The sequence below is a fragment of the Opisthocomus hoazin genome, chromosome 15, assembly GCF_030867145.1.
Source record: "Opisthocomus hoazin isolate bOpiHoa1 chromosome 15, bOpiHoa1.hap1, whole genome shotgun sequence".
Lineage (NCBI taxonomy): Eukaryota > Metazoa > Chordata > Aves > Opisthocomiformes > Opisthocomidae > Opisthocomus > Opisthocomus hoazin.
This window is the reverse complement of record NC_134428.1, coordinates 19,910,785-19,935,070: the sequence shown is the minus strand read 5'-3', so window position 1 is coordinate 19,935,070 and position 24,286 is coordinate 19,910,785. Positions and strand designations below refer to the sequence as shown.

The following is a 24,286-nucleotide window of genomic DNA, read 5'->3' as shown; positions in this document are numbered from 1 at the left end:
TGCGTCAGATTTAAGTTGTTTCTTCTGTAGACACACTGGTTCGCTGCGTTACTTTTATATTAGCTATGTATTTTTGGCAAAAAGGTAACTTGATAGTTGCACATCAGTTTGATTTTGAGATAAACGCATTTCTCAGTGGGTGGGTTCAGAAGGCAGAGCCGTGTTCTGTCCTGACGCTGAATAAAAATAGTCCTGGGTGGAAATACTCCTTTTTTTTTTTTTTTTTGAGAGAGGTGTGTTTGACTTGCATGTCTCAGTGGCTGTGCCTCAAGATCCTGGTAGTATTTAAATTATTGGTATTACATACCATTCCCCTTCCTGTTTTTAAAGTAGAAGCTGTGAACTCCTTTTCCGCACTGTTAGTGTAATATTTTCTACTACATAGCTAATAACATGAGTCTACTCAGAGACACATAGGCATGTGAAATACGTTTTTGCATGCTTCCTGTAACTAAGAGTTTTAAACAGACCAAATTGGGTTGGACTAGATGACCCACAGAGGTCCCTTCCAACCCCTACCATTCTGTGATTCTGTGAAATTAAAGGTTTTGCAATAAGATTTCAAATTCTCAGGTGATACTTTTGATTGGTCTGCTCTGTTCTGCTGGCTGGAGAGCGTTGTCACTGTGTGTAACCTCACACAAAGGTTACAAACTGCAGTGATTACTGCATGTTCTATTTACATGATCATGAGCCTTCTTAAAAGGCTGCTGGAGTTTAACTTTTAACAGGTTACTGCTGGTTGCTTTGAGCAATTGCTGAACTGAATGGTGTCCTCAGGTGTCATGCAACTCCAAGAGGAAATGCAAAGGGTAGGACAGAGGATGGCAACACATTTTGTTCTCTTCTATCTTTAACTGCCTTGACCACATCTTGTCATGTATTTGCATTTGTATAGTATGTAAAGATAATTTATTTTCTTTATTAGATTAGATATCTTCATAAAGTCACAGGTATGGAATATTATCAGATGGTAGCATTTTTTAATTTAGTTAGCTAAATAATAAAAGTGAATTTTTAGAAGTAGAAGTGAAGGGGATTTTCTCACTTATTCTAGAATGCATGAAGCTAACCAGCATCTCCCTGCAGTTATAATTTGAAAAGGCTAGAAAACCTGACCACTCCAATTGGAGTCTATCTGTTTCCCTGGCTGTTTTTCCTGGCTAGACGTCAGAGTTTTTGATGGGCAGGAAGTCAGTGTATATGCTGAACAGTTAAACACTGCGATTCAAGGAATAACAGCTCTAGCAGCTAGAGAACATCATCTAAAGGGAGAAGTTAGTTGAACAAATAGCTCACCTAAGAGGATGAAGAACAGAGAGGCTTCTCTTCTATACTAATGCTTTCAGTATTGTCGTAATGTGAGTTCTGTACACTATAAAAATTTATAAATTGCTGTACTGGTTATCTGTTGATGGTTTTTAAATTTACTTGTGTCTGCAAGAAAAAGACATTTTTCAAAATTATCAAATATCTAGTGAAGGTATTTGGTCCATGTCATTACAGACCTATTGCAAATGCTCACCCTCTGTGTAGAAGGAAAATGGTTCCCCTGGATTCCCAATAGATTGATTCTTGCGTGACACATTATGAATGATAAAAATATGAAGCATACATTATTGGTAGTCTGGGGTTAAATCACAAATTGGGCGCCATACATTTAAGAATACCACCTCGTTGTTGTTTGCTTTCTGGTTTGCTTAACTTTGAGAAACAGCAGCTGCCTTCTGGATGATGTTCTCAGATTGCGTACTGAAAGTTAAGCATCCATATATGAGCAGCGAGCGGGGTGAGCTGCCTGTTCTCCCTGTGGAGGTGTTCCTGTTCACCTGCTCTGCCCTGTGGCTCGTCTGGGGAGATGCCGTTTTCACTCTTGACCATCCCTCTAAACATGGACAAACAGCAGCTATTCCAGTCGTATTACTTATGTGCTCAAGGGTTTTATGTCCCCCACTTTTCTCAGGTGTTTACTTTTGCCTTTTTTTCCCTTTCTTCCACTGCACTCTCCCTTTGTGGTATTTCACGTGGTTTAGCACGTCCATCAACCTTTTTTTTTTCCCCTCCTTGTGTTACCCCGTCTGTCCCCAGGGTCCCCCTTCCAGCCCCGCAGTGTCCTCCAGTGCACTCACCAGATCCTCCTACTCTTTGGGCTTTCAGTTCTCCCTCCTGCATACAAATGTTAGTCCTGCTGACTCCCTTCAGTTTCTTGTTCCTTTTTACTAAAACATTTCCCACTCCCTGCTGCCTCCTTTGTCCAGTTTTTCGCAGCCTCTGACTGAGGTCATTGGAGATGTTGTCACTGGTCTTGATAATCGAACCAGACTCTTGGTGACTGATGTGCCCTCATGCTTCCTGGGAACAGCCTGAGTTCAGGCCCTCGGAAGCAAAAGTTATGTTTGCTGCCTTTATTAGGTCTCTACTGTCATTTTTAAGTTAGAGGGAAATAATGGAAAGCCCAAAACTGCGCAATGCCTGGCACTCCTACAAAGCAGCAAATACCGAAAGATCTGTGATAATTTGAGAGTTGGCAAGCTGAAGTTCATCATCCCTATATGTAAAAGGTAGGATACGCATAGCAACATTACGTATTTTAGACTTATATTTATTACATTACGTATTTTACACTTGTATTTATTTTAAGGAATGATGTCTTCAGACAGAGACTGCAAAAAATGGGATCCCAGAAGCTGCACAGTCGCTTGCTTCCACCTTTCTATCACCTCCTCTTTTTGCTGGCGGAAATATTCACAGTGAATCGAATTAAGCAACTGATTTGGTTTTAAAGTAATCTTTGGGGGGGGATAGAGAGGTAATTTTAACCCTGATGAGTTTACAAGACTGTACAAACACTTGTGCCAACCCAAGAAGAGATGGGAGAAAATGGAGCGTGTCTCTCTTGGCAGCAGTGCTAACTTATGCAGGTTTAAATTGTTCCTGAAACTATTACCTGAGATTCTTTTATTCATACGTAAAGCTTTCTTTAGAGCCTAAACAGAAGTATTTGGTTGTGTAATCTTTCACTGTAAGCAAAATACACTACGTCTAATTCATAAGCACATTGTTTGTACTGCTGCAGTCACTGTGCGACTATATTTCTTCCAGTAAGTTAGGAATTTCTATTATATGTAATGTGGATATTCTAGTGTAAGGCAGGAAAGGAAGACATCAGAGCTCTGTGTAATGACATTAAGCTTTTAGGCGTATAGACAGCTTAAACGGACTCACAGCTGCTTAACATATGCCCTCTGCCTGAACTCATTTTATCACTTGGTATCTGACTTCTCTCAACATATTAAAAAATTGATGTGATTGATAGTTGGTTATACAAAATTTGTCAGGGTGAACTGAATCATTATGTGTATAGATTCAAGAATATAGAAAAATAAAGCTGAAAGAACAACAACAAAAAATCCTGACATTTTTTCCATTCATTAAGCTTGCTTAAAGCAACTCTTTTTGTGTGCTGGAGTTAGTGGTTGCTGGTTTTTCTAAGCAGCAATTGCTGAGTGATTTAGAGTACATCTCTGCTCTTTTGTTTGGATTTCATTTGCAAAACCATTTAGAGTTATAAAACTGTCAACTCTAGAACATTCTATATATTTTGCTAGCAAGGGCCTCCCATATGCAGAGTTTATATTTTTCTCTCCATTTTGTGGGCCGTTTGAATTCTCCAGTGTATGTCACCGTTCTTGTTTCAACTGGTCATTAGAGTAAGTCCCATGACCTTCTGTGGAGCAGCAGGAATCTTCAAAGCAATTATGAAATTGCATCTCAGATTAGTCGTTAGATGAACGAACGTATAAGGTCTGCTAACCACAATATCTCACCCTTGGCCAAGGCAAACCTAGCAGTGTAGTAATAGAAGGCTCCGCTGATTCTTAAAAATACGTGAAATTTAGAAGGCCTGACCGCAACTAGAATTGAATCATACATCTAAACATTAGAAAGCATAGACCAGAACTGTTAGTTATGTTAATTGTAGTAGTTAAAACACGGTATTTGTTGTACCTTTCTGATCTCTCAGATTCCGTAAAATAACTACCAGCTGAGAGCTGAAAAATGTAATGCAAACTGCATCACCTACTACTTGGAGTTCTGCTCGCTGTGTTTCTCCCCTGCAGAATTCCTCTGGTGGCCAAGCTCACCTTGACATTGCGCAGAAGCTGTAGGGCCAGGTCCGTCGTCATTCTGCGCGAGGGTCATCCCTCGTGGCCTTCCTGCTGGTTCTGGGTGCAGAAAACTCTGGAGTACTGCCCAGATGTTCTGTTCCTATTGTTCATTAAGGTATGGTGGATTTAAGATACCAAGTACTTAATCAAATGATATAAATAGTGATGTGACAAATCTAGAAGGAGAGAGGAGCTGTATCGCCTTTGGGGACTGAACAGCATCATGGCTGACTCTTTAAGGTGTTTGGGGTGTTTTTTTGTATGTGTGTGTGTTGATCTCTGATCAGTGTTTCCACCTTGTTGAGGAGCTCTCTCTGTTGTGCATGTTTTGCCAAGCACAGCGGGGCTTTAGGCTTTGTCGCCGTGTTTCCTGAGCCAAGAGCTCCTTGCGAGGGACAGGGAGTGCCAGAGGCACTGGGTGGGATGTCCGCAGCGGTGGCTCTTGGCTCTGTGTGCCACGTTGGGCCGTGCTCGTTGCAGCTGCGTGGGGCAGACACATACATGTGCAAAAGAGCTGAGGTGGAACATTGTGTACAAAACAAAATAGTTTGGGAATGTTTATCCAGTTGGAGGCTTTAGGAGCTATAACCCTTTTTGATTTTATGTATGTAAAAATGAATATGTGCGGTATGAAAGACAGAAATGCAGTTCTGTGGTGTATTGTGCTGAACATGTGCCTGAAAGTTAGGAATTTTTAAGCAGAGAAGTTCCACAATTGGTTTAAATTTACGTTACTTTGGGTGAGTTTCAAAGTTTGGCTTGAAAGTGCCGTCATGAACCACGCTTCCTGGCATGAAAGCTGTCGAGAGTGTTTGACGAATCAGGTTATTATCTTTCATTTCCAGTTGTATCCCAGCTCTAATCATAGCAAGATCTGGCTGTAGAAGTACAAAAAAAATTGGTTGTAAACATTTTGAAAGCCAGGAAAAGTATGAATCATGGTCCTGTTTCTAATTTGAAAGTTGGGTTTTATCATGGATTTGCACCTCGTACTGTTACTGGACGCCTGGTTGGTCATGTACATTGGGAGATAAGGTCGTGCTTCAAAACTGGTTTGGAGTTTTTTGAGTCAATTAATAGAAGTTTTTAAGGGTGAATGACAGATTTTGTGAAAGCATTGAATAAATGAAGAGTTATTTGAGGGAATCTGGAAGAATCCGGTGCAGGAAGTAGAAGGTTTTGTCTTTGCTATCTTGAAGGGAAAGCAGGTGGTGATTTTCCTGGCCTCTCTAACTTCTCCAGTGCTCCCAGTTCTCCTTTACTGCACACTTCAGTAACCATGCTGCCTGCGTCACTGGCAAGGGGTCATCTCTCCATTTCTACCTTACGACCTTCCAGTATGATTTTAGCTCCTAGTATTCCAGGGGAAAATACTCATTTCTAAAGAAACTTTAAAAAAAGTAAAGGAAAAAATGAGCAAATTTCTTTGTCAAACTTGATTTTCTTTTTTCTTTTGGAGATTGCATTTTATTTAAAGTTTTTTAGCAAACATCTTGACTTTTAATTTAATCTTCAACAGAGAAGTATGATAACTACTTTCTCATTTCACTTTCGTAATACCCAAATGTCTCATGTTAAGGTAGAATCTTTAATTTTTATTTTAGTTTAATTTTTCTGTTTCAAAGTATGTTATATTGTTTGCAAGTAAAAAGAAATAGGAAGCTTTTCTGTTGCCATTCAGAAATTATTTCTGACATCTTGGCGTTTTTGCAGACTAGTTACATTTTAAAAAAAATTTCTTGAAGAGCAGAATTTCCCTTGAGATGGACATTCCATTTGCTATTAACCTCTCCCTTCCTTTGCTCTCCTTTTTTTCTGCCAAGCATAAACTACTTCACTCTCCAAGCTTTGCAATCTATCCCCATCTACCCATTATCCCGTATGCGCTATGGAGATGTTGACTCTTCTTTCGCTGTCAATTCGAACGTTTACCTTTGCCAGTCTGTGTTTTCTAATGACCATCTCCAGGGCTTTTTGCTGTGCTGCCCTGTCTGCAGTGAAGAAGTTGCTGTTCCTACCTTAAAATTTTCCTTTCTGCGATCCCTGCAAAAATACCTGGTAAAAGAACAGGTATGTGGTAAACTTAATCCTCCTGTTTGTGGGTTGGTCCGTGCTTTCTTGAATTTCACATGTTATTCTATCTGTAATTGTCCACTCTATTTTATACTTAACTTTAAAATTACGCAGGCAACTGCCGTTTTCTGTTGTGTTTATACTTGTTTTATCAAAGGTGTAAAACTTCTGCATGTAAAGCTTGGCTTGGAAACTAACTTGAGCTAAAAGTTCAATCCACATCAATTATAGTATTTATGTTATAAATATGTGTAAGCTACTTATTACTGAAATGTAGATCAATACAATTTTATTTTAGGGTAACTTGCTAGGTGCCTTAATTCCAAAATAAGCAAGCACCACCAACATCTTGTTTTGTGCTGGTTTTATGATGATATTCTTCAGTGTGGGCTGTTGAAATACAAACAGGTTTTATGGAGCATTTTTACTAAACAGTCGACAGGTTTTAATTTAGGGTCTTAAATCATAATTGTTTTTCAATTTTCTGCTCTGCCTCACAAAAGCGTAATGAGGGCACACCTGATGCTATAAAAACCAGATGTCATTTCAGTGTTCCAGCACTGTGTGATGAATTTGGAGAGCTTAAGAGTTGGTATCATAGACAAGTAGTTATCAGGGAGCTCACAAGAACAGCAAGCATGCAAAGCATTGCTAAATGAACAGGATTTGGGAATGGATTGCGCTTTAATTTCAGAGACTTTCAAAATGCTGAAAAAATGGATGGAATTTTCTTCAGAAACTTTCAGGAGACCATTTCAAACTGACAAGCAATATATTCAAATTCTTTCTTCCTCCCAGTCATGTTTAATGAGACAGTGCTGCTAGCGCTTGATCATTGTGACTGACAGAGCAGCAGGCAGATCTGGAAGAAAGCTGGGTTGTGTAGCTCATCCCAACTCTTAAAGCCGTTACTCATTTACCTGTCTCCTTCAGACAACGTTTCTGAGAATGATGTTTGGTGGGATCTGAACTGGAGATGAGATACAAACTTTATAGGACTTGTTTCTTGAAACGGGTTCAGATTCTGCATACAGGTGTTCAAAGGTCTAGTCATGGAAATTATATATATTTACACAAATATTAATTTCACAGGAAGTAATTGGCATGGTCTCTGTCACCCATCTCTGGTTACCACAGGACATAAAGTCAAATGCAAAGATCTGTAGTGTCCATCAGATCCGTTCCTTAGTTTGTGTTAAGGTGTTTCTCTTTTTGTAACCAAACTTCAGGTCCAGTTCTCTATCTCCCAAGTCATCTATCCTATCGTAAAGCAAAGCGAGCGCCCAGACATGGCTGTTGACACCCTTGTGCTCATTTGTCGTGGTATGAACGTGCAGGGCGGTTGAGGGGCTGCTTGTGTTGTGGGTGTTGCTGTGCGCGTCTGTTTTAGGGTTCTCAAGTCGTGAAGTGAACACATCCTGCTAAAGAAATGAATCCTGCCCACTCCATTTTCTTGTATGTCTCCTTTTGGGTCCTGTTCATCACAAATTGATCATTGCATGTTCCTGCATACGCGTGCACGTGCAGTTGAATATTTAAATAGATGTGTGTATGAAATACATTCTGGAATATTTAACTTTTTATAAAAAGGTCTTAGCAGAGTCAAGTACAGTGATACTAGTTTTGTTAAACAAGAAATTAATGAGTAGGAATTTGGTGAGGGTTTTTTTTTTTTTTTCTCTTTTAATTGAATGGAAGAACACAGACGATTTGGAAGTGAAGGATATGTACCAGTACATTAACTTTTTGTAGCTACACATCCTGTTGAACTCTGGAGCTGAAGGTAGTGACAGCTTGTGGGTGTGAGTTTTTTTAGGGGTTTTGATAGCTTTTTTGTTTTTAACAAAAAATTTATTCTTAAGTAAAACATAAGGATTCCTATTTGAATCATAAGGAAAACTGCCTTTCCTAGGGATTGATAGCCCTTTATTTTTCATTTAATAATTAGTCTTCTGCTTCACTAGCCTTTCGCATAGATGGCTTCTCCAGCTGTATGTTTAATTACATTCCATCTTTCAGTCGGAATGGGTACGTTGCAGAGAAGCTGTCAGTTTGAGACTGAGCAAACTAAATTTACTCAGCTTGATTTAATTCAGTGCTGTGAACATGAACCACTGGTGTAAATAAGGAATGAGATGCCTTGAAGCTTTACATTATTCAAGAAGTGTCAGATCATGTTCATTTGAAAGGGATGGCAATGCTCTTTTTCCACCAGTGCAGGCACAAGTATTATGTTTCGCCCCAGATGGGCTATCCAGGTGTTTAGCAGACTCTGATATTTGCCCTTGTATTGTTGATTTTCAGCATTTTTGGAATAGCATTCAGCTTGTTTTGGAGAATCCCAGATCTTTCACTTCGTAAAGATTTGGATAGGTGAGATTAAAACAAAAGATTTGTCCTTCCACCTTTAAAAGCATTTCACCTGCTTTGCTGACTGCTACAAAACCTCCTCTACTGTTTTCAAAAAGCTCTTTTACCAAAGTATTGCTGTAAGGACGATTGACATGAACTATTAGGAACTCTTGATTATGGTGAAGGTGTGATTTGCAATGGTATGGGACTATCAAGACTAGTAGAAATCTGTGAAATAGGTTCCCTGTATAAAATAAGTTGCCTCTATTTTGTTGTATCCAACTCATCTAAGCAACATGGGATTCTTCCACATGTCCATACTCTAAAGGAAGAGTCTGAATGACTGGATCACTGTTCAGGGAATCTGCTTTAATACCAATGGCACGACTGAAAAGCTTTGACAAGTCTTGGCTTGTGGTATGACTGCTGGGATATCTGTGTTTGGTCAAAACGCCTTCTGAATGAGAAAACACGTGATACTTTTTTTCCTATGTTGTGTATTTTAAAAAGAACATATTCCATTAACAGTAAATGCTGTGGAAACCCATACCACTTCTGAAAAATGCATCACTGAACAAAATCACCCTGCGTACTGCTTTAAAGACAATATTTATATTTTCTGCTGAGAGAGTGATAGGGAAGAATATAATCTGAGCTTGAGAATGTCGGTATGAGTGATGTGCATGGTCTGAGTCTCACCTAAGCTTTCGCTGTTTGAAATTTTAAGTAAAGACTTCAAGGAGTTCCTCTGCATAAGGATAAATTTAGCTCTGAGAGCAGCGCAAAACAGACTTGTTGACTGGTGTGGGAGTGATTGCTGTGATTGCTGAACTGTGAAGGTGCTGTCCTTTCTGCAAATGATCTGTGCAGGGGGGAGGCAAAACATGGAACAGATTCTGAAAACTGTGGAAAGTGAGGTGAGTCTTGGGTCTGTGGATCTGCCTGAAAACTCATATGGGACCATCTTCTGTTACGAATCACAGCTTTGCTTTGTTTTATTGTGGATTATTGTTCTTTAATTACATCTTCAGCCAGAATTTTGTGACTGTTCTGTATGAAGAGTTCAAAACTAGACTGATAAAATCGGTGTGAAAGCTTACTACTATTTAAATATAGCCACAGTTATTTTCATAGCTTGATCAGAACAGTTCATGCTTTAAAAATGCTTAAACATGTGCAAAAATGACAGTCCCTTAGTTTTGGTCATGGAGGTGTTTCGTCAGGTAACTCTTGGGTGTATGGGTCAATTCCATTTCCATGTGATGTGGAACTAATAAAATCACCCTTAAAAGGCTGCATTTTCCAAATAAAGAGCAAGATTCGCACCTGCAGAAATACACGTGCACTTGCTGTACTAAATTCTTGCATTCTGTCTGGTGGTACTGAGATGGAGGAGATGCTGGGAAGTCTCTGCTCTCCACCATCAGAGTCATCCAGACTGTGTTTGTAGCCTACAGGTCTGGGATAATGGGGTGCCGAAACATCCCTGTGGGGGGTCCGGAGGGGAGATGGAGGCACCCAGTCCCTCCCCAGGCCCTCCCTGGCAGTGAGCTGTCAGGATCTCACGATGGCCAGCACAGCGGGGGCAAGCAGGGCTGCTCTTGCTCCGTAGGCACCTGTTCATTGTCTGTCCCAGTGGATTCCTGCCATTGCTGGGAAAGAGATGCAGCTATCATAATTTTTGCTTGCCTTGCGAAAGACAGGCTTTGATTTCAGCCTTCATATCTCACTGAAGTCTAGATAAATCATCTAAAGTCGGCCAATAACTTCAGAAGGATGTTGTGATCTACAGCTGTGATCTCTGTCTTTCTCGTTTTTATAGGGGTATCTGTATAAAAACTGCATGCATTGGGGTAGTGGCAGAATATACATGTGTCAGGTAAACCTGTGCTGGTCATTCCTACACAACATGCCAGAAATCCCCCTTGACTGTGTTCACAAGTAATGACAAAGTTCTTTTCGACAAGGCAATCAAACTAGCCCCCGTGCATGCAAGCTGCTGTAATTTGTGGTACAGATCAGCACGTGGAACTTGGTGCAAGTATGTACTGCATGTGGCTGCTATGGTGATTAGGATACATAAATAAAATCAAATAGATAAATATGGACCATATTAGAAATTCATTACTGGTGCGCTCTCAGATCGCAGTCGGCTCCAGCGTGTTTCCTCGCTCCGAGCGGGCCCGCCTGGACCGGGAGCGTGAGCAGCTTCTGGAGGGGCTGGGCTTACACCGTGGCCCCGTCCTACCTTGTCAGCTAGCAAATTCAACACAAAAACGGTAAACAAAGGGCTTTTGTGCACGTTTTATGGTTCAGTCAGGATTAGTGGCCCAACAGGATTTTCAGTCGGGTCAAGCTGAGTGTTAACTTGCCCGAGGTTAACAAGGGAGGACGTGGGGCAATCTGTAGAGGCTGAAGCAGAAAGGTCTCGCTCCCATTTCGGACGCGGTGCGGTGAATTGTTAAAAACGGGTTCTGCTTACCTGGGTCAGCGCGTCGGTCATGTGCTCCCTAAGGTTTCGGCTGCTTTAGGATGCGGAATGCGCCGCTCTCAGGTGCTGGCTTGCAGTCCTTCCCGCAGCTTCAGAGGTCCCCTCCGCCGAGGTGGACATCCTAGCCTGTACGTGAGCTCTGGCTGAAGCAGTTTCCTGCTTTTCTTTCCCCTCTCACCTTTTAGCATTCTCTGACCGTGAAATCCATCCCTTTCCTGAAATGCAGAACGATGCACTTGTCCGATGAAGTTTTTCCAGGCAGGATTCAAATTCCAAACAAGCCTTTGATTTCCCTCACGCTGAGGGGAGAGCGAAGGCAGGGAGGCGAAGGAAAGCTCTCGCTTCCTTTAAATCCCCACCAGCGTCTTCCCAGCCCTGGAAGCGAAGTAGCTTGTCATGGTGATCTTCAGAGTTTAACTTTACGGGGGGAGGGAGAAAGTGGAAAGCAAACTGAATGCTGTAGTGGAGATTTCTCTCTTCCCCCACTGGGCCCCTTGCCGACTGTTTTTATTGATTTCAGTCACTGGAGGCTAGCTGGCTCTCAGAAGAAACACTGTGTAATGTGTTCTTTCCTGGCTTTCATTAAAGAAACTCAATGCAGTGCGGGCACGCTGCCGAGCTCGCCTGGCAACCTGCCTACACCCTGTGGTATCGCTTTCATTGGAGGAGATGGAGCTCGTGGTTTGGGGTTGTTTCATTTATTCATTTATTTATTTATTTATTTAAATTCCCCAGCAAGGATTTCAAAACAGCCTACGCTCCGCTTCTTCCTCCTCTCGCAGCCCAAAGCCTTTTCAGGCTTCGGAAAAAATTGTCAGCACCCCTAAAGGGGACGACTTTGGTGGCGACGAAAATGCCGAGTGCTGCAACAGTCTCCTGCTCCTTCTGTTCAAATTCCTTGGTGCCTTTCTGGGGAGGGGTTAAAAGGGCTGTGTGTAAGCCACAGAGATGTGGATACAAATGATTTCTGAGGGATTTCCTTTTTTTTTTTTTTTTAATTCCACCTTCTCCTGATTGGTTAACGTGGTTTAATTAAGGGTGAGAGAGTAAGCAAAATCCTTTGACAAATATGTGAACATTCCTGGCAGTGCTGTAGCTGCAAATGAAGCGAAACTGCATTCCCCAAGCCAGCAGTTGTGGTGGTGTCTTTAATATTTCTGTTTTATTCGGGACTGTGATACTAGTGAAGATAAATGAGAAAAAAATATGGTACTAATTTATGCTGTAGAACTTAATCTGCTACAGTATGTATTTTATAGGAGCAAACAATCTATAAAGTGCATTTCAACAAGCTAGGTTCTGTAAATCGTATTGTTCTGTGTGCCTATAAATGCTTTCATTTAATTTAGTAAATTGTTCAATTTCTTCCTATTCCGCAGTTCCTAATTATAACGCTTTATGTGCTCTTCAGAGTTGGCTGTAAATCTCCAAAACATGTAAAGATCACGTAGTTGGTAAATCAAGCCCAGTTTCAAGGTAATAAAGGTGAATCTATTCTAAATTACAGCGGCAAATTTAGGGTCCCACCTGGTCACTTGTGCTTGTGAGATACTATAGCTCTGTAGATAAGGATGCTTTTAAAGCATTTGCATGACCACTAAAAGAATCCTTTCCTGGATCTGGAAGATAAAAAGCTTGCTCCTATTTAAATCTGGCTTCCTGCAGAACTTGTCTGAGGCTTTTCTGCGTGGATTACAGCCACAGAACCTTCTCCAATCAACTTAATGTAAATTATTCCCAGTGTTTTTGTTGTGAGGAGCTGAGATTCTAAAAACACCTAGCTTTTGTAAAAAGTTTTAGTTTTTTCTTTGAGCAATGTATAATTTAAAAAAAAATCTTCCTCTGTAAGTGCTACAGACACGATGTGAGGAGGTACACTTCTACAAATGTTACTTTTCATTCAACATTTCTTTCTGCATGGTAACGAATTTTCATATGCCCTCTCTGGTCATACTACTTCTTTTCATAAGGTGCTAAATCTTAGAAAATAGTTCTTTAAATTCAGTGTGGCCATGAACTCTTCTGTGTGTGCAGATTCTGTAGCTGTAGTTGTAGCGCAGTTCTTTGGCAAGCCTCGGATAGTAAATCATTTGTCAGTCTTTCTTTTAGGAACCTTGCATCTAAGGATTTGCCAGCCTTTCTTCTCTGTAGGTTTTGAACCGTGTTTGTAGATTCCGCTTTTTGTTTTGAAGCTGGCAGATGGCCAGTTATTTGTCTGGGTTCGCACGTATTGTGTAAGGCAGACACAGAGCGTTTTGCATGCTGATATCACGCATGGGGGCATTTTTGGGGCAAAAGGCTACTGGTAAGCAGGAGCCATTACGTGACGGGTTGGTAGCTCGTGGTCAGTGAACAAAGCCCCTTTTGACATTTCTCTGTATTAAAAGTTATGAAATAACATGAGCTTAATGAACAAACAAGGCGATACAATGCTCCTACTGTGAAATAAACCTTATCATCCATTTCCCCATCTTCCTCTTTGGAGTTCAGAAATTTGATGCCCTTTTTAGATGTTTGTCACTGTTAGACAAGTTATAATTTATTCCTCTGAATTTCTGATGCTGCATGCTTTGCTGGTGTACAGACTTGTGTTGCTGTGCTGGTAGAAAAGGATAAAAGCCTATTGGCTTTTGGAGGAGCTGGATTCACTGGTACTAATAAATAGTAAATTTGATGTTGTGGCTTGGTTTCAGTTCCTGCTATAGGTTTGGCAGCAAAGCTGAACCCCCGAAGAGGCAGAAAGTTCAGACCTACACAGACGAATCCCCAAGGCAAATTTGTAATAAATGAGTATTTGGTTCATTGTGGCAATTCTTCAGAGTTTCTGACTGCAGCCTGATTCTGTGCTGGCGACAGACAGCTAGGGATGCAAATGTAGGAGTCTGAAACACTGAAGAGCGCGGAGGAGGAACAGAAGTCTTTAGATGTCTTTAATTCTACTCAAGTATGAGGCAGTTGAGGACTTTGGGTAACTATAAATCTGGAAACAAATTAAAAAATGTACTTACTGCTCTGCTGAAACACAATGCAATTAATGTGCTGTTAATACCGTCTTGGTACTGGTTGCCCAGCTATTACAGTTCATAGTCCCCTGGCAGCGTAAGCTTTTATGCAGATACAGTCTCTGAAAAACAACACCCATTTGGTTTTGCCACTCTTACTGCAGAAAAAGCGTCAGATATCTTGAAGAAATTCTGTCTCGGGTACATCTTTCTGCCAGTTTTCTTTTGCACAGTTATTTTGCTCTGTGCTAAGTTGCTTAACAGGACTACCTTACACTATTAAATGCTTTACTTCAGTTTGAGATGGCTCCCCTTATATGATGGGTAAGCTCATTGCTAATAATCACTTACAAAATGTTGTAAATTGGTGCAATATTTCCAGATTACAAAGAACAATGGAAAACTTTATCTAGTATCTGAAACTTCGACAGCTGAAGCCTCCAGATACTTAGAGTCAGATGTCTTAAACTATTGACAGCATATTACTGTGTTTACAATTGCAATTCAGAGATTGAGAGGCTGGCATAGGCAGAAGGCGCTGCATTGGCAGTCGCAGCACTTTGCATACAGATGGACGTGGTAGAGTATGAACTTCGGGGATTTGCTTGGAGATGTCTGAGCTCACATCTCCATACACTTGCAAAGCTGACATGGATTTTTGTGAGCAGGAGTGTCAAAGATTTGGAGTCTGTCTTCTACTCAAAATATGGTATCCAGTGGCAATATCCCTTTTAGCACCTTTTCAGCCCTTCTGGAAAGTTTCCAAGTGGAAGACTCCCACCTCCTTAATCACGAGAAAGCGCTGGCTTTCCTCTGAATGTCATTCATCCAAGTCTACTGACCTAGCCTGACCTTGTTTAGATTGAGATCTAATGAGCCCACGATCCAAGGTGGTGTGGTAGCTCTCAGCAGGCTTTGCAAATAAGCCAGCGTTGTGTTTTTCTGTATGCATGTGGTTTAAATTTATCACGTCAATAAACAAGTGTCTCACACGCTCAAATGTGGACTTTACAATGTTGTAGTTAAGACTAAATTGCAGCACTACAAATTGTGATGTTACTTTGTACATATAGAAGGAGACAACATGGAATATTTATGACCTCGAAACAATGAAGTCCTGTTCATTGGGTTTTTTAAATTAAAATAGTGACGTGATACTAAAACTCTTAATCCAAATGGCTCACAAACTTTGGACACATCTTTCAGAAAAACTCATGCTAATGGTTCAGGGAAAGCGAAATTAAAAAATAAGGCTGTTGATTTAAAGAAAGGAGAGACGCGTCAGTAGACTATCATAACAGAGACCATCCAAGTTAAAATAAATACAGCTAGGCTTTGAATTCCAGTGAAAGGTTTGGTTTTGTTTTCTTTCGAGTCCCAGGTTTGGGGGAAGGTTGTTTTTGGTTGTGTTAGTTGTTTTTTAAATTGTGATAAAACTACTCTCAGCTTCAGTGGAGAATATACCACCACATGTAGATATTTTATGAAGCACATAAAACTTGAGGTTTTCAAATTAAAAACCAGTGAAGGCGTGGATGGATAGAAGTATAGTTGCAACTAGAAAAGTTGCTTGAGCTGTAAAGCGCTTTTGCAGTGTGTGCGCTGGGAGTCCCAGCCAGCAGCCTGGTGAATCCGATTTTCCTTGGGTGATGCTGTGGGCCAGCAGAAGGTACCTCCAGCTGTAAACACTGGCTCTTTCATGCCCGGGACAGTGTGAGGAAAACAGACGGCCCACGGTGCATCAGTCGCAATGCTGGAAACAAACGTTGTTAGGGCTTGGTATTTACATTGGGACCTACAGGGAGGGAGCAACTTGTTTTTGCTTTTCATGGAGTGGTCGGGGAGAGGGAGAAAAAGCTTTTTGATAATGCGAGGAATGCGGGGGGAGGGGAAGGTACGGAGATATACATTTACTGTAAGTAGGAAGAAGCAGAGGCCTCTTTATCAGACTGGCTCTAACGATGTGCCACAGTCACTTTATTTGAAAGCTTCATGGCTCACAGAAAAGTAAACAAATTCATTACATTATTTTTAAAAGAAGATTAACTGTAGTGTGTCGTCTGTTGGACAGCTGCTGTAGTAATCTTTTACAAACACTTTATAAATGACCACCCTCAGTGCTTTCCTGGGCTTTGGGTGGCTGGATTGTTATTTTAGTAAGTACCAGGGTGGCTTTTTAAATGAAAACGTTGTTTCCTGTATAACAATTGCATACCTACCTTCACCCTAAATATTATTTTGTTCCCAGCATGAGTTATAAAATGTCTTCTATACAAATGCAACATGTTGCTTTTTTGCATGTGTTTGTATTTAAACAAAAAAACAAATCCTCTGTACTATCCCACTCCCATTTATTCCAGTTTCTGCTTTCTTGCCCTTTTTTGGTCTTTACAGAAGGTGGAAATAAGGAGTCAGAGCAAGCTTAGATGATACATGAATTGACACTGAACAAATGTTTAGTCCTCAGCAGGTATCTCTGGTAAATAAGATTGTGTTCAGGTGTTGTCTTCTTTAACCATCCTTTGCTTGAATGTCAGCGGGAATAATGTTGTTTAGCACCATGTCTGGATTTTCGTTGGAAAGCACTCGATAAACACAAATTGATGTACCACTGAGGATTTGTCCATTTATAAAGTGTTTTTAACCAGTCTTTCCATAAAGTAGTTAATCTTGTACATTCAGGTTTCAGTTGGGGGCTCCTTGAAGAGGTGAGTAGGGAGCAGGGAGAGGGGGAAGAGCGTTTCTTTCACACTCAGTTTGGGCTCCGTGGGTTTCCGATGCTCTAGCACAGGACCTCACCTGGCAAGTACAATGCTGTAGTAAAGCTGATGGATCTGCACCAAGTTCACTCTGTGAAAGCAATTCTTGTTCTTAGAAGTGATGGTGGTGGTAGTTAGGCTCCTGTATCTTGCCCAGCGCTGGGAAGTGAGATGCTAATCCAGCTCCCGTAGGCATGGGTGGCTCCTCCGGACTGCCTTGCTTGTCTCGGTGTGCTCTGCCTCCACCAGCTTGTAGCTGAAGTGTCCAAGGGACATCAGAAAGTGTACTTTACTTATTTTGATCAGAAGAATTACAGATTTAAATAAGAAACACTTGCATGCAATCTTCCCTTTTTCTGTTCTTTTCATACAGCAGTCTGCTTCAAAGTCCACTTGTGTGCAGGTAGGGCAGACATTTCCTGGGCCGCCTTACATCCATGCCATTTTCACTGCCTGTAACTTAGAAATGTGTCAATGTTTGCAGTTTGGAGGTGGCTGGAAATGATATTAGGGAAGTAGTACAGCACAGCAAACAGGAGCTAGAAACCCTGAGCCCATCACAGAAGCTAATACTTCTAGTATTTTTGTTACTGGATTTCTGTTCTCTTCTGTTGGAAGAGAAGATGATAAATGGTCCTCAGCGTTCGTACCTTTAGCATGTGTTGTGTCGCAGGGCCTGACCTGTGGAGGCAGCTAAGAAACAGCAGTTCCTTAAACCATGATGAAGGTGTCAAAGTTTTGTTTGGGACTGTGTGAAATTTATAACTGTCATGCAAGCTAAGAATTAACACCATGCCTTCAGTACTGGACTTGAAAATACCCAAAAGCAAGACCAGTACAGTGCAAGAGTCTTGTTTTTAGAATTTTGTACTTTTTTCATTGCTCAGTCGTTACTGGGAGGTTGCACAGAAGAGGTGGCTTCACAGTGTCCAAATCCCTCCTGCTTCCTGAGGGCCGTAGGGGTTTGGGTACCCAGCAGCTACTTTTTGTACAATTTTGTGAAGGTCTGTGGAGAATGATCATCAGAGGAGTTGGGGTTCTATAAATCTCCCTCTCTCAGGGAAATCTTGAGGAGGATGTTGACTAAACAGCCATATAGTTAGTGTTAGACCAGTGGCTATTTTTTTATGCTTCTAATTTATACTTAACAATTCAGTGGGACTGTTGCCTGGAAGGGTATGAATGAACCTCACAGACTTGTAGGAGTCCCTGGAGTCGATCTCATCTTGCTATGGAACAGCTTTTTATTTCTGCACTGTGTGATCTCACACTGCATTTTCCCTGATAAACTCAGCATCTCTGTTTAATGCTCTTCATCTGTACATGGCATAAATATTTTCATTTCGGATATACGTATGCATACATTTGTAGTAATTTGGTTTTCAATGTGAATAATTAACTGTTCTGACTGCAAACCTAAAGAAACTTCAGCCTTTGTGAGATGTATGTGTATACGTTTATGCAAGATTGTGCATATGTTCACCCAAGATTGCTAAAGGATCTCCAGGGGGTCTTGGATAAAGGTGGTGATTGTCCCATCTTCTCCTTTGGCACAATGAAGATAAAGCCACTGTGTGGCAGACAGAGGTCTTGTCAGGCGAGAGCAGGGTGAGGTTACACAACAGACAGCCCCAGAAACCAGGGATGTTAAGGAAACCCTCCTTCTCTCACTTAAATACGTGTATGCTAAAAAAATCCATACCCTCCCTTCACTGCAAACAGCTTCTGCTGTTCACAGTCCCCGCTCAGGTTTGAGTATGAGAGAACAAACAGCGTAACAAATCTTAAATATGATTTTTAATGCATGGCTAGAAGGTGCTCAGATTACTGCTGAGAGCAGTATTGTCATCTATAGAAGGCAACTCTGCAGATTTCTGCAAGTGCAGTGTTCACGGCTCTGTGGGTTGAGCAGGTGAAGGAAGTACAGTGAACAGTAAAATTATGAAGCTTGAAGCGTCACGTTGTAAATATTATTCACGTCCTTCAGTGGCATTTATGCATATTTTGTTCGCTTTCCTATAGAAATATAAACACTTTATTTAAATGTTGATTATTTCAGGCAACAAAAGAAGAGGAAGAACTTACTGCAGAGGAAAAGAGGAAATGGGAAAGAAAATTAAAAAAAGAGCGGAAGAAGAAGGAAAAACAGCTGATGAGGGAAGCTGGAATCTCTACCAAAAAGGTGGAGCCCAAAAAGCCGTCAGGATCTGAGCGGGCTCTGGCCTATTTAACCAGGTAAGAGTAGTAAAACCACTGCAGGTGCTCCCTACAGAAGTAAGCTGTAAACCGTGCCAGCAGACCAGAACAAGCTGAACCAAGTAATAACACACTAAAGGAAATTGCTGCAATTAAGTAGTAAGTTAATGTTTCATCTCAGTTGACACCCTAGCATACATTTGATCACCCCGTTGCGTTTATATCACTGGAACAACTGAGAGATGTTAAGCATGGTGCAAACATTTTATAGAAAGACAGCTCCTGTCCTGGAAATCTAATAGTTGATATATAACTGTCACTGGGTTAGCTGCACTGACAAAGATGAAAGGCACATGGCAGAAAAGACTGCGTTGAGGAAATGAGTTTTGTTTCTGGAGTGCGCTGTTCGAAGCGAAGGATTTCCATTTGCTCTCTTTATATAAGCAAATTGCATGAAATGGTCAAACATTATGGAGTCTGAATTTAACCGCCTGCATGATGTCTGGATATTTGTAAATCAAGATGGGATTATGCCACTATTTTCAAGGTAACAGTGTACAGTGTCTGGTTTTTGCATACCAAAGCATACAGCAAGTATAGTGGCCGATTTCAGATCAGAAGCAATCACTTCATGTAGGTAGTGCGCTTACATAAAATACTTAAAATTCTAACTTAAAGCAAAGCCTATGGTTAAACTAAAGAACTACAGCAAAGCATTCATAGTGCCCTACAGACAGGGAGAGGTCATGTATAAACAGGACGATAGTGTTTATTTTTTTCCAAACTGCAAAATATACCCTGTCTGCAAGACCTCCAGAAGACTGGCACGTTACAAACAGTGGGTTACCACGTGGAGTAATTCCAGGGTTGCGTCTCTGGCCATGCTCAAAACTGAAGCATCCAGACTGTCTGAATTGTTACTTACCACTCTCGGTGGGGAGGGAGGAAATTAATTGCGTTCCAGGCAGTGGGACATGTGCATTTTTGTTACATAACTCTCAGCACACAGTGATAGCAAAATGACAATAATATTTTTGAGCTGGAAAACAGCTGGAGTAGTTCACTACTGTTTTGAACTGCAAATAGATTGATGGTTAGCTTTGAACCATCTGCTCAGGCTATACTCTGGTGTGTGTGCTGGTAAGTGGTGGATCTCTAGATAATGGATTTCAGGTTTGGAAAGCAAAGGAACAAGCTGTGGGTTTTTCGTTGATATTCCGATGTTATCTGTATGGGTTTTTGCCTTGTTAGGTGGGAGAATATGAAACTAATTTGGACTAATATTTGAACCAGTTTGACTTTAGAGTTTCACTTAACCTGTACCAAATTACCTTGAAATAGTAAACCTGCTATGACATTTGGTCTTGTAATACACGGAGTCCAAGGGCTACATGTACAGCAGTAGGTTGTGAGGGATTACATCAGCAACAGACAATTTGAATTTTTTAGACTGTACAGGGATAGCCGGAAGATGCTGAACTGCCCAACAAACATAACCATGGACATAATTCTAGCCCCCGACAGGCCAGGACCATCTTGCACCATTGTAAATTACAGAAAAACAGCTTAATCCTTTTACACCTTGGATGTTTTTTTTTAACCCAGCAAGACTGGAAAAAGAAACAACTGGATTAAAGTAATCAGAGAAGCAATATATTAGCTGGGGAAGGGAAGCTAAAACCTGAGCTCTGGAAGTCCATTGCAAAACCCCTAGTAACTTCAGTGGGTCAGGGATTTCAGTCTGCATGTTTTTGTGGGGCTACAGGCATGAATAATATGTGGGAGGAAAAGCTAGTGTTATAGAGGGAAGAGATTAGTATAATTGGAAGTAAACAAAAAGATTCTGTGGATTTATGTTTTGCCCCACCTACAGTAAAAGCCTTATGTGACATAAGGGTTGCTAAGTGAAGTGGCATCTTAATGCCCTGATGATATGTGAATCTCTGGTAGGACAGGTGGAACTTGAAGGACCGTATGTTAACTAAAACTGTAATTTTTATTTATTAAGAGACTATTTGCAGTATGAGCGCATGCCGTATGAGGCTTTAGCCTATGACAGGAAAATGCTGAATTTGTTTTAGTGAGATTTTGTTCGATAACTTTAAAAGAAAAATGTTGGAAAACATTCAGTGAAAGATTGTTTGTTACACATCTAGACTTTTGACATGCAAGGGAAAATTGAACTTGTTTTGTAGGTCATACATACTTTAAGGGGTAGTAGTTCCTTCAGAGCGCAGAATCATCTTTTCTGGTGTGTGGAATTCTTCACCCAGAGAATAGATTTCTGCTTCATGCAGTAAGGTCAGGGAGAAGTAGCAAAATTTTACTTGGAGGAAATAAAACATAGTTAATAACAGCTACTGTTTTGTAGGGGTTCCTGTGCTTCTGGAATAGCTTTGTATATTCCATTTGAAAAATAGGATGGAAGTAGCAGGCAGCCCACAGGCAGCACTCCTCTCTCTGCTGAGGCACGAGGTGGCCTTCACAAAGACGTGCCTAATCCCCTTAGCCGAGATGAGTTAACGAAGACAGCATTGATGAGAGGGAGAAGACAGGCAGCGTGCTGGGGCAGGACCGCTAACTGCATCCTGATGGCTCGGAGAGCAGCACTGGGGCAGCGCAGCCAGGCTCAGCGCGATGCTTTGCATGGGGAGCGATGCTGGACTGAGACACGTGGCTGTGTTTGGTGGCACTGGGGTCTTCGTAAGCCCCTGTGCTGCCGGGCGCAGCGTGCTACAAGCTGACCAGTTCTTCAAGTTTTCCAGGTTTGTTATTTGAGTCTACAAGAAATAACAAAGTCCTTGATGCTTTGCCAACCTCCAGAGAGGTCAAGTTATTGCTTTATTGGAAGACCATCCTAGCAATTGAGAGCGGCTTTTTGCCCCCCATGGGCACGGGATGCCCACATGCAACTGCTGATGCCAGCTGGCAAACTGCAGCCCCCGGCTAGACCCGAGGGTGCTGAAGGCTTTGCCCAGTGAGCTGGGTGACACTGATGGCCCAGGCTTTTCAGCTGCTTTCTCATTTGAGTAAAACTAGGACGGACATGCACCAGCTTTTGCACTCCTGATAGAGGAGAAGCAGCCAAATGGCTCCTGGTTTTTCCCCTCTCACTTTCTGTTGGCCTGTGGGAAAAGGAAAGGGGGAGAAAAAAAAGTCTTTGCTTCACCAATTTTTATCTCACCTTTTCCCTCGGTAAGATAAGCTGAGGCGGTTTCCCACCGCAGTTCTGTCTAGCGCAGCAATCACAGCATGCCTGCGGAAACAGAAGAAAGTTTGCTACCGTCAGATTCTCCGGCTCGCTGGGGGAGCAGAGAGGAAGATCTGAAGATATACAGAGGATTAAAACTAGGGAGCTGAAGCAGAAAGGTTTTAAAACTATGAGAAGGAAAAAATAAAATGTGGAATAATGAAAAAAAAGCAGAGTGGTACTGAATAGAAGAGAAAAAACCCTGTAAAATTCCTGCAGAGGAATAGGGAAAAGCAGGAGCGAGGAAGTGTTAGTGGCTGAATAAACTGCACAAATCTCTTCCTGTTAATGATGACATGCCTTTTTGCTTTGTGATGGTAAGTGATGATTCAGGTTTAAAGTCAAGATTAGAATATCTCATTACTTTGATTCTTGGAAAATATTAAAGAAAAAATCATCCTTTTCTGAGTATTAAGGACCTTCAAGTGAAAAGATGTTGCAGTTCATAAGAATGGTAATTAGACTTAATTATAACCTAACTGACCTTCTGTGGTGTTAAAATGTTGGCAGAACTTGTTTGTCTTGGCAAGCCACTCTCTCCTAGAAATATTTCTGTTCTTGTGTTTGGCTAAAAAGTTCATTGCTATATGGATCTGTGCATATGGTTTTTTCCATCACCCAAGAAAGGAATAGACAGATCTGAAAAGCTGTTGCTGAAAGTATGTGGAATTACAAGACTGATGTCATCTGAAGTAGAAGTGATAGATAATATCATTATCTGGATATTGCTATGAATTACCTAAGCCTCGCAATAGTATTTATCATGTGTTAAAATTTAAAAAATAAGCTGCTGGAGTACCTTTCTTTTCTTTCTGTAATGACTTATGTTGTACTAGTAATATATGTCATCAGAATGTTTCCCAAGGCATTTTCTTTTCAGTTTTCTTTATAGGTCTTACTTTCTTCATCCCTGATTTAAATTTAGGTGAGATTCAGAGGAACTCATAGAATGTCAGAGATTCCTTTAAAGAATGAAAGAAGCTTGTAAGAGTAATACAGAGCAAGGGCACGTTACAGAAACACACATGTGAGAGGCAGTCAGAATTTCCCATCGAGAAGGGAAATCGTCTGACTCTGCAGAACACAAGGTGGTTTTTGCTGAGCGCAGTGGCAGTAATGCTGGAAGCAGCGGACAACCCAGGGCAGCTGTGTAGCTGCTGTGTTTGCAGAATGGAAACAGATCCCAGTCCATGGTCAGACTTTACAAACAAGGCCAGGCATGGGAGGTTTTGAAGCTGAAACATTGTTCTTCCTTTCAAAGAATATGGAAGCCTGAGGGGCATTACTATAAGCATTTATTTTGATAATTTGATATTTTAAAATATATACTATATAGATAGATATAATATAAATTAAAATAATATGTATACGGTATATCAAATTTTTACTCCTACTGGAGCAGAGGCCAGTTAATAGGTAGCTCAGTGTTAGCATCTAGGAAGTTTCTGATTTTTGAAGGGACCAGCGGAAGCCTGTGCTGGACTCTAAAGAAGGCAGCAACATTTGAGATTTGTGGCTGAACAGCTGAGGTGAAGGTGGCCCTTCAGAAAATCACAAACCATTCGCCCTAGCACACGGGGGACTAGATGACTATATCAAGAGTACTTGTGTGCAAATACAGCTGCACTCATTAAAGTTGAAAAATAGTTTATAAATTTACTTTGAGTGGGCTTGTGTCCGATTTAGTTTGCTTTGTTGATCCATAGCATTTGAAGCTGATTTTCCTGTCGCAGCTTAAGCACTTTTTTTAGCTGTGGTCAGTGATGACTTTTGATGTTTGATTCTGAACTTAATTTAAGTCATTCTCATTGCTGGTGGCCTGAATCTTTATTAATTTCAAACTTGGCACTGGTGTTGATGTTTTGCCATCAATGGTTTAAGCTTTTAGACACTAAGAGTAACTGATGCACTAGAAATCTAAACATACATAGATTTTCTTTTCCTCCCTCCAGAGAGAGACTCCTTGGGTTTGATTACAACTAACGTTGGCATTT

General features: G+C 41.0%; 2 protein-coding genes across 10 annotated transcripts in view; one reads left to right on the top strand and one right to left on the bottom strand.

Annotated features, from left to right (window-relative positions):
- Positions 1 to 11,749, bottom strand: part of GPR146 (G protein-coupled receptor 146) — a 55,666-nt gene extending 43,917 nt beyond the window's left edge. For 2 of the 6 annotated variants that reach the window (XR_012765570.1, XR_012765569.1), the window contains exon 1: positions 11,077 to 11,749. Coding sequence is in view for 2 of the 6 variants with exons in the window: in XM_075436141.1 (XP_075292256.1) it covers positions 4,146 to 4,269; positions 11,077 to 11,097 (145 nt within the window). In the remaining 4 variants the exon portion in view is untranslated. Of the gene's footprint in view, positions 1 to 4,145; positions 4,270 to 11,076 lie in introns of those variants that run through there. The other 4 variants (XM_075436141.1, XR_012765568.1, XM_075436143.1 and 1 more) reach the window with 4 other exon arrangements.
- CHLSN (cholesin) overlaps positions 1 to 24,286 on the top strand; it is a 133,724-nt gene that overhangs the window by 87,451 nt on the left and 21,987 nt on the right. For 3 of the 4 annotated variants that reach the window (XM_075436147.1, XM_075436148.1, XM_075436150.1), the window contains one exon: positions 18,906 to 19,081. In XM_075436147.1, coding sequence (XP_075292262.1) covers positions 18,906 to 19,081 — 176 coding nt within the window. Of the gene's footprint in view, positions 1 to 9,456; positions 9,512 to 18,905; positions 19,082 to 24,286 lie in introns of those variants that run through there. The other variant, XM_075436149.1, reaches the window with a different exon arrangement.